Raw genomic sequence first — 15224 nt, forward strand, 5'->3', positions numbered from 1 at the left:
TGCCGGTCAAACAGGCTAAGATGGCAGCTTTGTTTGCTGTAGGATAGGAGGATTTAGTTCCCCTTTTAAATATGGTGTGTTTTTATTTTATTTACTAAATAGCAAAAGGTTGAATTGAACACTGTACCCCTGTTAATATTTTCTATCAGATTATCTTCTGAATCTCCCAGCCAGATCTCCTCAAAGGACTTGTGTGTTTCTCAGCCTGCCGATGTAACAGAGTATTACAGCGAGTATTTTACTTACTCCTAGTAAAACTCGTACAACACAATTTTGTGCGCAGTGATCTTGAGAATGAATTTTAGGTTTATTTCCAAGACTTGATGTGTTCAAAAAAATGACAACGCAATCATTTTAAGGAACCACAGGAATAATGTGTTTCTTACAATATCCATGTTCAAATTTTGTGCTGAAAAGCATATACAAAATGCATAAACCAAAATAAGGGTGACATCCGGAATCTGCTTCTTTTTTTTTCCCTTCAAACATGGGCTGACGCTTAGGCTGGACTAAGTAAATCCCATGTGAAATTAGCGATTGCTGATTCCTGGTGTCACTCTCTTTAGGTGAACAAAAGGTCGGCTGAGAAACACACAGGCACCGCAGACTGCTAGGGAAAGACTTGCAGGTCAGTGCCACCTTTGCTTGAATCATGTGCTTGATCTGTGGAAAGGTAGGAAATTGTCACTAACATGGCATGTGTGAGTGGTGGAAGGGTCTTAACTTGTGATTGTTAAATGCATTTAGCTGTGTATTATAATGTAGGGTAAGTGATGGCTTTCATTTTACCCCTTGACCGTATGCAAATATGCGGCCTCTCAGCACCTGGTCCTTGAATTGCTGCACATACACTTGTGCCTGAGAGCACATGCTCTCCCGGCACAGTTGCCGCCATCTGACCGAAAAGGTCCTGATCGCTCCTTACGATTGGGAGTTTTCGGATCGCGTGACAGGCAATCGCGGCAGTCGCGTTGTTATAACCCCCGCACCACCTTCCGGTGTCGTTAAACCTCTTAAAAGGCTGGGAGGTGCCAGTGCTAAGAGGTAAAAATGTAGTTCGGGAAACTACTCTTGTCCCTTCACCTTGAGATTTCTTTGAAATTATTTACTATAGATATCGTTTACAACTGTTGAAACGTCCACATTAATAAGGTGGCATGCACTTGTTTTCTGTATATTGCTTGAAGTTTTAAACCACCCACTGGATATTGGAGACTCAGTTGCCTGACCATTAATTTGAATAAAAATACTTTACGAAAGATTTTATATTCACTTATGCATGTTGTTAACCTGTAAAAGCCTCACTTGTGTAGACATCCAAAAGCCCTGAGACTGCTGCTGGGTGCTGCCATCTTGGATGTGATGTCAGTAGGCTTGGCTGTCACTCAAGTGACATTCGATAGTATTCAGTTTCGCTCCTTCCCCTGGATGCTACATATGTTTGGGGTAGGTGGGCCAGCACAGACCATATATAAAATCTTCCAGAAGAGGGTTATGAGGTTGGAGGAGGCTCTGTTAATGGTCTTTCCTGGAATAATCGGATTTCCTAGTGTATAAAAAAATAGTTTTTGGAAAAAGCGAGTAACATTTAAAATGCCTGATTTTCTGTGTTTAAGTTGGCAAGTCTCGTTAAAGCAGAGCTATGTAACCCCATAGATTTTTAACTGTTAAAAAAAAAAAAAAAGTTATATTCCTGACACGTGCCTGGAATGTAACGGTCACATATGTGCTCTCAACTGATCACATGTGCAACATCATGGCAGTTGAAGATCAGAGGCCATGATGGAAGCTTCCTTGGCTGAAAACAAACATTGCTGATGATTCCTCCCAGTGGTCGTGGTTTTACTTCCTGCTTGTACATCATAATTAACAGGAAAATCGAATCGCAAGAGAGATCCCTTACAATAGGTGAGGGCAGAGGGTAAACGGATCTCTCTGCCAGAGACATATGAAGTCAATGGGTGGTTTATACCACCAGCATCAACCCAAAATTGACAGCTTTTAGTGGACTGTCGTGTGTGTGTGTGTGTGTGTGTGTGTGTGTGTGTGTGTGTGTGGTGTGAGGGGGGTTTGGGTTCTCTAGGATTTGACTATTTGCTTACTCCCTTCCCAACCACCACCAAACTTAAGCTGAAGCACCTCCCTGATTTGAATATTTAGTTGCATTCAAATATTCCATAGTCATCTGCTGTCCTTGCCCTTGAAACATTTATAAGGTGTGAAAATGCCCCCAAACATTTATTGCCTGTGATTTTGGTGGACGTCTCTGATGTGTCAGTAAGGCACCCTTGCCCAACCCCTCCTCCCATATTCAAAGCTAGTAACAATCTCTGGAACAGTACACAATGATATTGCAGTGCAGTTAAATATTGGTCCTTCACGGAGTACAAGGGAATGCTCACATTGTCTATTGTATGCAAAATTGTGACACTTGTCTGTCTTCACAGGAGCTTTTTAGCAGAAATGGCCCTGTTTGTTAAACAGCTTGGACGAAGTAAGTGGTGTTTGTTGTTTTTTTTTTTTTTGTCTGTTTTTGTTTTTCTTTCTTTCTTTCTTTCTTTCTTTCTTTCTTTCTTTCTTTCTTTCTTTCTTTCTTTCTTTCTTTCTTTCTTTCTTTCTTTCTTTCTTTCTTTCTGTGTGTGTTTTTTTTTTTTTTTTTTCCCTGATGGATTTAAAAAAAATGCTTTGGCAGTATTATCTTACCAAATGGAAATGCATTACGGTATAGTGAAAACACTTTTGAGCAGTGGCATTAAAGTAGGTATTGTTTAGGGCAGCCTTCCTCAACCTTTGTACCATGGAGGAACTCTTGAAATAGTTTTCAGGGAACTGTTCTAAAAATTGTCTACGGCTCAGTGTATGATTGGTGTGTTCAGTACATTGCAGACGTGATCAAAGAATTTGGTGTGGTGGTTGAGCCTTGCATTGATGGCCACTGGTGAAGTGCGGTTGATGGGGGGGGGGGGGGGGGTTCGAGTGCCCCAGTGCCCCTCACATTACTGGCCAGTGTCCTGGTTAAGGTTCCGTAAACACTTGTGTGTTTTGTCATGCAACTTTGAGCGCACTGCTGGCTGGAACTGGGGGCACTGATTACATATCGCTGACTGGCTCTCCTCACCACACACTGTCTGTCAGTGTGAGGCGGTGAGAGCCCATTATTGGGCATTTCCATGTTTAGACCAGCTGTGATTGGACACAGCCAATCGAATGGTTAAAGAGCCGAGGCTCTTTGTAGAGATCAGGGTCGTGCTGTGTCCTAACACAGTGCGGCTGCGAGAGCTACACCGCCCCTTCGTCACGGTGGACTGGCAGTAAGCAGCTAAAGCATTTACGATAATTTTTAGCTGAGTAGCCTAACCGTTTCTGAACCTCTTTCCTCTCTCCAATCAACGTACACTGTTCTTCTGGAACATCCCATTTCTCTTAGAAACAAACTATACCCAGCATGTAAAACATTTGCGGCCTTTGTCCTTGCCCACCAGGCCAATTCCAACATTTCTCTCCTACATGTAAAAATCCATATTTCTTTGCTAGAAAATTACAGAGCCCCCAAATGTGTGTTTTTTTTTTTTTTTTTTTTTTTTGCGGAGACCCTAGAGAATATGGCGGTCATTGCAACTTTTTATCTTGCACGGTATTTGCGCAGAAAATGTTAAAGCGGATGTGCCACTAAAAACATGTATTAAAAGCCAGCAGCTACAAATACTGCAGCTGCTGACTTTTAATATAAGGACACTTACCTGTCCTGGAGTCCAGCGGTGATCGCAGCAGATGACGAGCGATCGCTCGTCACCCTGCTGCTCCCCCCTCCATCCACGGTGAGGGAACCAGGAAGTGAAGCGCTCCGGCTTCACTGCCCGGTTCCCTACGGCGCATGCGCGAGTCGCGCTGCGCCCGCCGATTGGCTCCCGCTGTGTGCTGGGAGCCGAGTGTTCCCAGCATACAACGGGGGACGGACGGAAGGTAAGGAAAAAACCCGTCCTTTGCCCGTATCGTAGGGCCGGAAGTGGGTGCAGATACCTGTCTGTAGACAGGTATCTGCACCCCCCTCCCCCCTGAAAGGTGTCAAATGTGACACCGGAGGGGGGGAGGGTTCCGATCAGCGGGACTCCACTTTAGAGTGGAGATCCGCTTTAAATGTGTTTTTTTTGGGAAAATAAACAGTTTCACGCTATAAAAAAAAAACAGTAAAGTTGGCCAATTTTTTTTGCATAATGTGAAAGATGAAGTTACGCTGAGTAAATAGATGCCTAACATGTCATGCCTCAAAATTGCACACGCTTGTGGAATGGCGCCCAACTTCTGTACTTAAAAAATCCCTACTCACTAAATTTTGTATAACTGGTTACATGTTTTGAGTTGGAGGTGGTCTAGGGCTAAAATTACTGCTCTCGCTCTAACGTTCAAGGCGACACCTCACGTGTGGTTTGAACACCATTTTCATATGTGGGCAGGACTTGGGTATGCGTTCGCTTCTGCGTGCGAGCACACGGGGACAGGGGCACTTTAAAAAAAACACTTTTGTTCCTATTACAAGGAATGTAAACATCCCTTGTAATAGGAATATGACAGGACCTCTTTACAGTGAGATATGGGGTCAATAAGATCTCGCCTCTAGGCTCGGAAGCCTAAAATAAAAAAAATCACAGCTTCCCAGTCGAGGCGGCATGACGTCATACCATCGCACCCGGCCTCCGATGATCATAGAGACTCGGGCGACCATCTGTTCCGCCAGAAATCTCTCAACATCTGGGGCCGGCGCATCCGTTCTCCGACTTACCGGTGAGTCGGTAGCAGCATCGAAGGGTGGTAGGAGGGGGACGGACGTCCCCTCTCACCGCCCGTAAGAGCGATCAAGCAGCGGAACAGCCACTATGATCGTTCTTATGGTGTAGGAAATCGCCGGCTGAAAATGCCAATATCTGAATGATGCCTGTAGCTGCAGGCATCATTCAGGTGTACCACCACAAATCCTAGGATGTCTTTAGACGTCCAGACGTCGGGAAGTGGTTAAATAAGGGCCACCTGTTTGACACCTGTTTTTTTTCAAAGACTGAATGACCTCGCTAATTGAACTCCACGCTATTATTTTCAACATGCTCCTTTCAATTACACAGAATCATGACTGTCGGGTCTGTTGGTTTTCTGTTTACTCTATTGCACCTACTAGTAAATTATTTGCCATGTAGAAATATAATTTATACCAAATCGGTGATCTGGTTAGTGATGTTGCACTGCTATTTTGAACATGGCTGTACATGCATCCATACACTTTCTATAGAGCCAACACCATTGTTCATAACGTAACCACAATTTGCCATTTTATTCCAGTTTTATTGTAGTTGTCTTGTTGCCTTACAGGAATCACTGCCCGTGAACATGGTTCAAACAAGAAACTGGCAGCACAGTCCTGTGCCCTATCCATTGTTCGCCAGCTGTATCATTTAAATGTCATTGAACCTTATTCTGGACAAACTAAGAAGAAAGAAGGAGAGTCTGTAAGTTGCCCTAATTAATACTTGATTGTAGTATGGGAGCAGAAACTTGTACATGCAGAAGCCCAAACCCCTGGAATTCATAAAGTGTTTGACACTCTTTAGAATTCTTTCAGGCTTCCACATGACATGCATCACATTTATGTACATGTCGGAAATTGCTGCATAATATTGTAGCATGGTAGTGGGATAGGTGGCAGGCAGCCTCATAACCAGTGACTCCTCCCTGGCCTCATTTCACTTTCAGGCCAGGAGGATCCTGTCCTTGTTTCTAATGACACATTTCCTTAAAGCGGAGCTCCACCCAAAGATAGAAGCTCAGCTTGTTTGTACGCTCCTGGCTCCCTCCCCTGTTACATTTGGCACTTTTTGGGGGGGAGCAGATACCTGCAAAAAAACAGGTACCCACTTCCGGGTAAGATAGCCACACACGGATTGCAGTGATCTATAGGTATAAACCACCCATTAACTTCATATGTCTCTGGCAGAGAGATCTGTTTGCGCTCTGCCCTCACCTATTGTAAGAGATCTCTCTTGCAATTAGATTTTCCTGTTAATTATTTGGAGAGTACAGCAGGAAGTAAAACCAAGACCACTGGAGGAATCATCAGCAATGTTTTAATAACCTGCTGAGGAGTTTACTGGCTGCAGAAAAAAAAGCCTGAAGCCAAAAACTACTGTAAAAATGTCCAGTTTGCATGATCATGGGCACTGGACGTTATAAAAACACAAGTAGCGTTGGCTGTAGAATGAGTTTTGTAGTAGCGTTTTGCTTAAAATTCAGCTTTTTGGCGTATATCAGCATTTTTGAGCCATAAGCTTTTGTGGGATGCTGATAAATGCCAAATGACTAAATTTTTCTGCGTTTTTAAACTTTTATCAATGAAAGTGCTTTTTACAGCTGAAACATTCCTCTTTAAACGCACTAGTTCTGGATTTTTCTTTCAGCCAGAAAACACCCCGTCCAAAAAACGCTGATGACAGCCTATGTGTGTGTGCATGGACACATAGGGGCAGATCCACAGACATCTGCGCCGGACGCCGTATCTCTCGCGGCGTCAGGGCGCGGAATTCAAATGGCTGTGATGGGGGCGTGTTTTATGTGAACACGTCGTGACCCGACGTAAACAACGTTTTTTTGGAACTGCGCATGCGGTATCCCAGTGCGCATGCTCGAAATTAAACCGGAACCCGCCAATGCTTAGCGACGGTGACGTCATTCTACGCAAATTCCTATTCGCGAACGGCTTACGCAAACAACATAAAAAATTCAAAATTGTATGCGGGAAGGACGGCCATACTTAACATTGAGTACGCCACATAACAACAGCTTTAACTATACGCCGGAAAAAGCCGAACACAAACGGCGGAAAAAAATGCGCCGGACGTACGTTCGTGGATCGCCGTAAATAGCTACTTTGCATACTCGACGTGGATTTCGTCAGAAACGCCACCAAGCGGACGCCGAAATAATGCACCTAGGATCCGACGGCGTACGATGATGTACGCCTGTCGGATCCATCCGAGATGCCGTCGTATCTTGTTTTGTGGATACAAAACAAAGATACGACGCGGGAATTTTGAAATTACGTATCAGTAGATACGCCAGCGTTATTTCTTTCTGGATCTGCCCCATAATCTTTTGAGGAGTTTACTGGCAGAAAACATGCCTAGATGCAAAAAATGAATGTCCATTATAGTCATTAAAGAGCTTTGCGTGGAAAGCTATCACATTCATGACAGCTTCCCAGCGCCTAAGTACACCAGAGTTGGTCCTAATTTTCACCAGTTTTCTTATCTACAGTTATTTTTTTTTAATGTGTCGTAGCATTTGAAGGCAGGTTCTGAAAGTGTCTGAAATAACTTCCTGTGGGGGGTTGGTGGTCCCCCGTGAGATCCATCCAATCACTTTATTCTGCTGTCTCTGACAACAGAGACCAATATAAGTGTAGTTTGTTTTTTGGTCTGCCTAATAACTGATGTGTGTTATCACTCGCGTTTACATTGGTAAGAAATGTGCTTGCATTTGTGTAGTTCTTTTTGTGCAACTATTCTCATCTGTTCCCTTTTTTTCTTTTGTGCAGATTGAACCATATCCAGTGAACCTTTCTCCTGAGGTTCAAAAGCAAATCCAAGCTGTTATTCAGGAACTGAACATTGAGTTACCATACCCAGTGAGTAGATAGATTTTTCTCTTGCATTGCCTTTCAAGACTGTAAAGTGAGGCAGAGACGGCGGCATATTATTACAAGCCCTCAAACTGCTATAAGTGACCATGAGCTTATATCAGAGGAGGAATTGGGTCCATACAGGGTACGGACCTGGCCAACTGCAGGCAGTGCTGTAGGTGCATATGCTGTACAGACCTGGCAGTGAAGGGGTTAAAGGATAAGTTTACTTTTAATAAACGCAGATCTTTTTGCAGGTAAAAAAAAAAAAAATGGACGCAATGCAGGACTCCTGCAGACTGTCAGTGTAAGTCATCTGCTTGTACCCTGTACGAACAGGCAGTTTCCCAATGATGGGAACCAACAATGAACTAGAGCGCTCAACAGCGTTCTTGTAGTTCAATGAAAACTACAGACTGTCGGCCACAAAAGCTTGGTGATGGTTTTCCTATTCACATAACTGTGAATTAATGATGTGGCCGGCCTATGAAATAGCGGAGTCCCATGCGGCCAGGGAAGTGGGGGGACTTAAATACTTGCCGACCAGCCGCCGACGTAATATGGCGGCAGATTGGCGCTCCTGGGCGAATTGCCGTAGCTGCTCGGCAGCCCTTTTAAATAGTTTCAGCAGGCACGCGCCCGCTGCATGTCACTGGAGCCGATGCACATGGCCGCAATGTCCGAGCCACCCACAAAATCGCTCCACAGACAGCCAGAACGGGGACCTGTCAATGTAAACGGACCCCCCCTTTCTGTCAGGGAAGTAGAGAGATTTTTTTTAAATTGTTGGTCTTTTTTTGTTTATAGCGCAAACAATAAAAACCATAAGGTAACCAAATAACACCAAAAGAAAGCTCTATTTGTGGGGGGAAAAAACATAAATTTTGTTTGCGTACAACGTAATTGTCCGTTAAAATGATGTAGTGCCGTGTCGCAAAAAAATGGCCTGGTCATTAAGGGGATAAATCCTTCCGTCCTTTTTAAAGTGAAAAAACACTTGCCAGTGACCGGCCCCCTATTTTTACTTGCCTGAGCCCTGGAATGTCCCACGCTTGGGGACTCACCGTCCCTCTGCCCGGGGTCACGCCGGCGTTCTTGGCAAATAGATTGATGGCAACGCAGCCATTGGCTCCCGTTGCTGTCAATGAAATCCAATGACGCGGCCACTGGGGCAGAGTCCTGCATTCGGTGGCTGTGGACTCGGGAGCGCAACAAATTTCTTATCTTGCCACTTCAGTTCCATATTTAGTATTTACCTGTCCATGTAAGATTTTGGTATTAATTGGGAAAATGGACTTTCAACCCTTTTTTTTTTTTTTTAAAGTTGTTTTATAATGTGCATGTTTTACCAAGTTCACGTCTAAAATGCTATGTTTATTCATAGCCTGAAGATCCTAGCCAGCCCGTATCACTTAACCTGGGAAAGCTGGTGCATTTTGAGCCCTCTCAGCGGAGTCTTGGTGGTGTGGTACCCTGGTCTCCTCCACAAGAGAACTGGAATCCCTGGACCAGCAGTAACATTGATGAGGGTCCTCTGGCTTTTGTGAGTATTGCTATTCTGTTGCGTTGAAATATTTAAGGCAATTGTATGTTTTTTTTTTTTTTGTTTTTTTTTTAAATATTTGACTTTTCGAATTTGTAAGATTTAAACATGAAGAATGTGTAGCATTTTGTGCATTGACTGTTTTAATAACTGCTTTTTATTTATATAGGCTACACAAGAGCAGATAAGCGCAGATTTGAAGAGTGAGCTTCTGTACCAGCTTGAACAAGATAAAGACTTGCAGCAGGTGGGTCCTCAGACTTTCTTTGGAGTCCTGTTACCTTCAGTCTAATTGAGTATTGAGCACTGTGGCTAAGGTGCTAGCTTTTGTAAAATCAGCTAAGTGGGTTTTGTAATGAGCGTCTTTTTTTATTCTTTTGGTAAACGTGACAGGTAAGAGCCGGTTCACACTGGGGCGACTCGTCAGGCGACTCAGCCGCCTGACAAGTCGTGTCCCATTCTATTCAATAGAAACTTGCGTCGCTCCGACTTAGAAAAAGGTTCTTGTACGACTTTGAAGGCGACTCGGGGCGACTTGCATTGACTTCTATACAGAAGTCATTTTGCAAGTCGCCTTCAGGACGCCTTGCCGAGTCGCCCCCGAAGTCGTGCCGCCCCAGTGTGAACCAGCTCTAAAGATTTTTCCTATTACAACATGGAAACAGCAAGCAGGTGTTAACAGACTGTGCTGGCCTATAGTGCGGTACACTAAACTGAAATAGATAGCATTGTAATCTTGTTTGTCCTGCTCATCAGCCCTGAGCATTATTAAACTATTAACGATTAAAATTATGTCTGGGATTACTTGAAGAGACAGAAGGATTTGAGGCTGCCTACATACACAGATCTGTGGTTAGTTCTTCAGGGTGTTTAGAACAACCTGCCTGCTGAGTTCCTTCAAAAACTGTACACAAGCACTGTGTGTACCCAGGCCAAAGGCTAGTTGCACTAAATATTTGATTTCGATCTCTGCAATATGTGCTCATCGGTAGGAGCGAGTGAACAAAGTGGTTAATACACGCAGTGGGGTTCAATCCAACACATGCAGACAAGATATGAATGTGAAATCATAAATATTTCTTGACCTACCATGTTGTGAATGAGGGTGCATGTCTGAATCTTCCCAATGAAAGGAGGCAGTGGAATCCTCATAATGTGCCATTCACAATTTCACCTGTTTGTATGTCCATGCGGAAATAGTCCTGCCCTGGGAGGGGAGCTGCTTCAACATTTTTAGTCCCCATGGCGAACTATACATGATTCTGCAATAAGTGTACTTGATACTTGTAACAAATAAAATGGTCTGTTCTGTTCCTTTTGTATTTTGCAGATGATAAGTGAGCGGGATTCTTTGCCTGTCAAGAAGTTTCAGAATGATATTATGGATGCAGTTCGCCATAACTCTGTGGTTATCATTCGAGGAGCTACTGGTTGTGGTAAAACCACCCAGGTGCCACAGTATATTCTAGATGAGTTTATCCTTAATAACCAAGCTGCCCAGTGCAATATTGTGGTAACTCAGGTAAAAATGATATCTGTTACTCTAAACTTTACATACATTTTCCCCTCCCGTCTTTCAGGACAGCCCACAATTGAGAGATACTCCTCCTCTTCCTCTAGGAAACACTGCGCCAGCCCATAAATTTCTCACTCCCCCTGCCAGACCTCAGTATTAGTGTTTCCTCCGGTGGGGAGACACTGTGCATGGGAACCTAGGCCAATTCAGGCAGAGGACTGAGGCCATCTATTTTACCTTAAGGAAGCAGAGGCTTCCAGGTGAATCCTGGTGCGGTGCAGGCCCACCATTAGCCACCCCTTCCACGCCGAGCGCGGCTCCTGGTTGCGGGGGACCCCTATCTCGTCCAGCGGGGCGCAGCGGGGGGGACATCCAGGCTCGCCCTGTACTACAGGCCGCAAAGAATTTTTTTGAACCGAGCGGGCTGGACGGCGGGTGACGTCATTTCCGGCGTAGAGCGGATGTCTCCCCTTTGAACCGCGACTTCCGGTTCCGGGTCGCGGTGCTGATAGGAGGTCCGGGCGGACGCTGGAGGGAGTCGGATCTCGCACAGGCGAGGAGAAAACTCTCAGCAAGCAGCCACCTGCAGTCATGTCGGCAGCATCTCCAGAGCCAGCCCTGACAACTGACGCTACCTCCAGCGAGCCTAAGGTAAGGGTACCCTGGGGAGGGGCGCTCTCTAGCTTAGGTTTGCCTCTCCATGTAGGGTTCAATGCATGGGGAGGCAAGCCCCCTGGGTGGCCAGGGGAGGGGGAGTCCTTAGTCCCAGGGTTTATAGGGGGCTAGGTGCACTCCCAGGGTTGTAACCAAATTTTTTTTAAATTTTTTAAATTTTTTATAACTGTTGTTTTCTGCCCTTTCTGTGTTTCAGAAAGCCATTGAAAAAACGGGAAGTGGAAGGCATAGCTCAAAAAGGAAGTGTGCCTCCTGTAGGGATGTCCTCCCAGAAACATGGACTAAGGTCCTATGTAGGGATTGCATTCAATCCCTGGTCAGGGAAAATGAATTAGAACAGGAGTCAGGACTTGCAGCCTCTGTTAAAGAACTGTCATCCACGTTCTCCTCATTCAAATCTCTGTTTGAGAGGTTACAGCCTTTGGCTGTCCCTACCCAGGTTACAACCCAGCCACAGGCTCAGGGTCCTGCTCCTGTCATACCCATTGCAGCAGATATGGCAGATGTTTCCGCAGGCCCTTCCCAAGAGGAACAGGTTCCTCCAGATAGTGCCACCTCTGATTCTCAAGAGGGGTCAGAGGGAGAGGACCAGGACGGGGAGTCCAGGAAGCCCTCTAGGTACAAATTGTCACTGGATGAGGTAGAGGACCTCTTAGGGGCAGTTTACACAACCCTTGGTATCCAAACCGACAAGAAACCTCTTACCCTCCATGATCGAATGTACAGGGGTCTGGAGGAGCAAGAGAGAAAGGTCTTCCCAGTACATGATATACTGGTTGAGACCATTAAGAAGGAGTGGCAGGATCCTGAAAGGAAACCCTTTTTTTCTAGATCCCTAAAGAGGAGATTCCCTTTCTCAGAGGATCCTTTATCTGTTTGGAACAAAAGCCCCAAATTAGACGCCGCCTTCTCCCAAGTGTCCAGGAACACGGATTTAGCGTTCGAGGACATGGGGGTTTTGTCCGATGCTATGGACAAAAGAATGGATTCCCTATTAAAGAAATGTTGGGATTCTACTATGGGGAATCTTAAACCAGAACTTGCCGTCACAGTAATGGCTCGCAATCTGGAGCATTGGCTCTCTAAAATTCAGGAGCACATTGAAGCTGGTACGGATAAGGAAACTATTTTAGCCTCCTTCCCTACTATCCTGCAAGGAGTCGCTTATATAGCGGATGCCTCAGCGGAGTCAGTCCGCATGTCGGCCAGATCGGCGGTTCTGGCTAACTCAGCCAGAAGGGCCCTCTGGCTCAAGACTTGGACTGGCGACAGCGCCTCTAAATCCAAGTTATGTGGTATTCCCTTCACAGGGGACCTGCTTTTTGGCCCAGGCCTTGAAGCAGTACTAGACCGCACGGCGGACAAAAAGAAAGCCTTTCCTCCTAAAAAGAGAGTCACAGTACAGGCAGGAAGGGGGTTTCGTCCGCATAAGCAAAAAGGGGCCAAACCAGCAGGCCAAAAGAAGGTTTGGACCCCCAGGGGCAGAGGCAGAGGTGGAGCGATTTTTCACCCTCCTGTCCAGCCCCCTAAAAACCCATGACTTGTTAGTCAGGGTGGGAGGAAGACTGGGGACCTTTCTCCCACAATGGGAATCAATCTCCCCAAACCAGTTTGTCCTGGCGGTCATAAGAGGGGGATACCGACTGGAATTTTCATCACCTCCCCCCCAGAGATACCTAGTCACCCATCTACCCAGGGACAAGGAGAAATCCGAAGCCTTGTTGGGAGCTCTAAGGGAACTAGAGGATCAGAGTGTCATCCTCAGAGTTCCAAGGGCAGAGGAAGGAAGGGGATTTTATTCACACATCTTTGTGGTAAAGAAGCCCTCTGGAAAATACAGGTTAATCCTAAACCTAAAACCTCTGAACAGATCCATTTCATACAGGAAATTCCGTATGGAATCAATTTATACAGTCAGAGCCCTCCTTCCCCTCAATTGTTTCATGGTATCTCTGGACCTCAGAGACGCATACTTACACGTCCCGATCGCGGAGAATTCTCAGAGTTATCTGCGATTGGCCGTGGACCTAGAGGGAACGATTGTACACCTCCAGTTCCAGGCTCTGCCATTCGGGCTATCCTCCTCGCCCCGGATTTTTACCAAAATCCTGGCAGAACCCTTAGCGTTTCTGCGACTTCAGGGAATATCCATCATAGCCTATCTGGACGACCTGCTACTTTTCGCAGCCTCGCCAGAGCAGCTATCCAGGGACCTGGAAGTGACCAAGAAGGTTCTAACAGACCTAGGGTGGTTACTGAACCTAGACAAGTCCAGTTTAATTCCATCCCAACAGATCACTTACCTAGGGTACCTGCTGGACTCTACTCTCTCAAGAGTGTTCCTCCCGGTAGAGAAAGTCAGGAAATTGGACAGAGCAGTAGCTTCCCTCCAAAACAATCAACAGGTGTCACTAAGGTCCCTGATGTCAACGCTAGGTCTGCTGACATCTGCCCTCCCAGCCGTACAGTGGGCAGGGATTCACTTTCGCCCACTGCAGGCCTTCCTACTAAGGGTCTGGGATCACAGCCTAGAAGCCCTAGACTCCTTGATTCTAGTACCCCTTCAGGTAAAAAGATCCCTCTGGTGGTGGAGAAAGGCCACCAACATAACCCAAGGACGTCTGTGGATTATCCCGGTGTCTCGGGTGGTAACCACAGACGCAAGCGGCAAGGGCTGGGGAGCGCACCTGGGATCCCTTCCAGCGCAGGGTACCTGGGGTCTCCAAGATCTAAAAAGATCTTCCAATTGGAAGGAGCTGAGGGCAGTGGGCCTAGCCCTCAGGTTCTTTCAGGAGGAACTCCAGGGGCACCACATTCAGGTGAGATCGGACAATTCATCGGCCGTAGCCTATTTAAACAAGCAGGGCGGCACGAGAAGCGAAAGTTTGTCGGTCCTGACAGCAGAGATTCTGGGCTGGGCCGAGATCCACACCCTCTCCCTTTCGGCGGTCTTTCTGAGGGGAGAAAGAAACGTAACAGCAGACTTCCTCAGTCGGAGGCAGCTGAGGGAGGGCGAGTGGACCCTCAACCAGGAGGTCTTTCATCTCCTGAACAAGAGATGGGGAACTCTGGAGGTGGACCTCTTCGCCTCAAGAGAAAATGCGAAGATCCCCTGTTTCTTCTCCCTGAACAAAGGAGAAGGAGCAAGGGGAGTGGATGCCCTGTCCCAAAGCTGGAAGTTCGGAAGATGCTATGCATTCCCACCTCCGGTACTTCTTCCAGCAGTACTGAGAAAATTCCAATCAGAGCACACCTCTCTAGTCCTGGTAGCTCCTTACTGGCCCAAGAGGGCATGGTTCTCAGTCCTCAAACAGTTAGCGGCAGAACCACCCTTATTTCTACCTCAGCGGGAGGATCTTCTATCACAGGGCCCAGTCCTATGTCCACAAGTCCACAGGTGGAGACTAGCAGCGTGGCTACTGAGGAAGCCATACTAAGATCCAAGGGATTTTCCGAAGGTTTAATTGCCACCCTCCTTAATAGTAGAAAAAAGGAGACCCGCAAAATTTACAAGAAGGTTTGGCTTCGTTTCAACGAATGGTGTGTAAATTGCCCCTGTTCTGTACAAAGCCCCACGGCTGTCTTAGAATTTCTTCAGTGTGGGGCAGATAAGGGTCTTTCGGTTAGCACCCTTAAAGGGCAGGTTTCGGCACTTACGGTGTATTTAGAAAAACCTCTGGCCACCAGTCCCTGGATAGTCAGGTTCTTTAAAGCACTATCCAGACAGAGACCAGCTCGAGGGCCACCCTTCCCCAGTTGGGACCTGTCTCTGGTATTGCGTACCCTAACGGGTACTCCCTTTGAGCCCTTAGATAATTGTTCTCTAA

The 15224-nt window shown here is 46.2% G+C and overlaps 1 protein-coding gene across 3 annotated transcripts in view; it reads left to right on the forward strand.

Moving 5' to 3' along the window:
• Positions 1 to 15224, forward strand: part of DHX9 (DExH-box helicase 9) — a 47938-nt gene that overhangs the window by 15485 nt on the left and 17229 nt on the right. For 2 of the 3 annotated variants that reach the window (XM_040360317.1, XM_040360318.1), the window contains exons 7-12: positions 2448 to 2494; positions 5362 to 5498; positions 7580 to 7669; positions 9048 to 9206; positions 9376 to 9453; positions 10537 to 10728. In XM_040360317.1, coding sequence (XP_040216251.1) covers positions 2448 to 2494; positions 5362 to 5498; positions 7580 to 7669; positions 9048 to 9206; positions 9376 to 9453; positions 10537 to 10728 — 703 coding nt within the window. Of the gene's footprint in view, positions 1 to 569; positions 629 to 2447; positions 2495 to 5361; positions 5499 to 7579; positions 7670 to 9047; positions 9207 to 9375; positions 9454 to 10536; positions 10729 to 15224 lie in introns of those variants that run through there. The other variant, XM_040360319.1, reaches the window with a different exon arrangement.

The sequence above is a fragment of the Rana temporaria genome, chromosome 7, assembly GCF_905171775.1.
Source record: "Rana temporaria chromosome 7, aRanTem1.1, whole genome shotgun sequence".
NCBI lineage: Eukaryota > Metazoa > Chordata > Amphibia > Anura > Ranidae > Rana > Rana temporaria.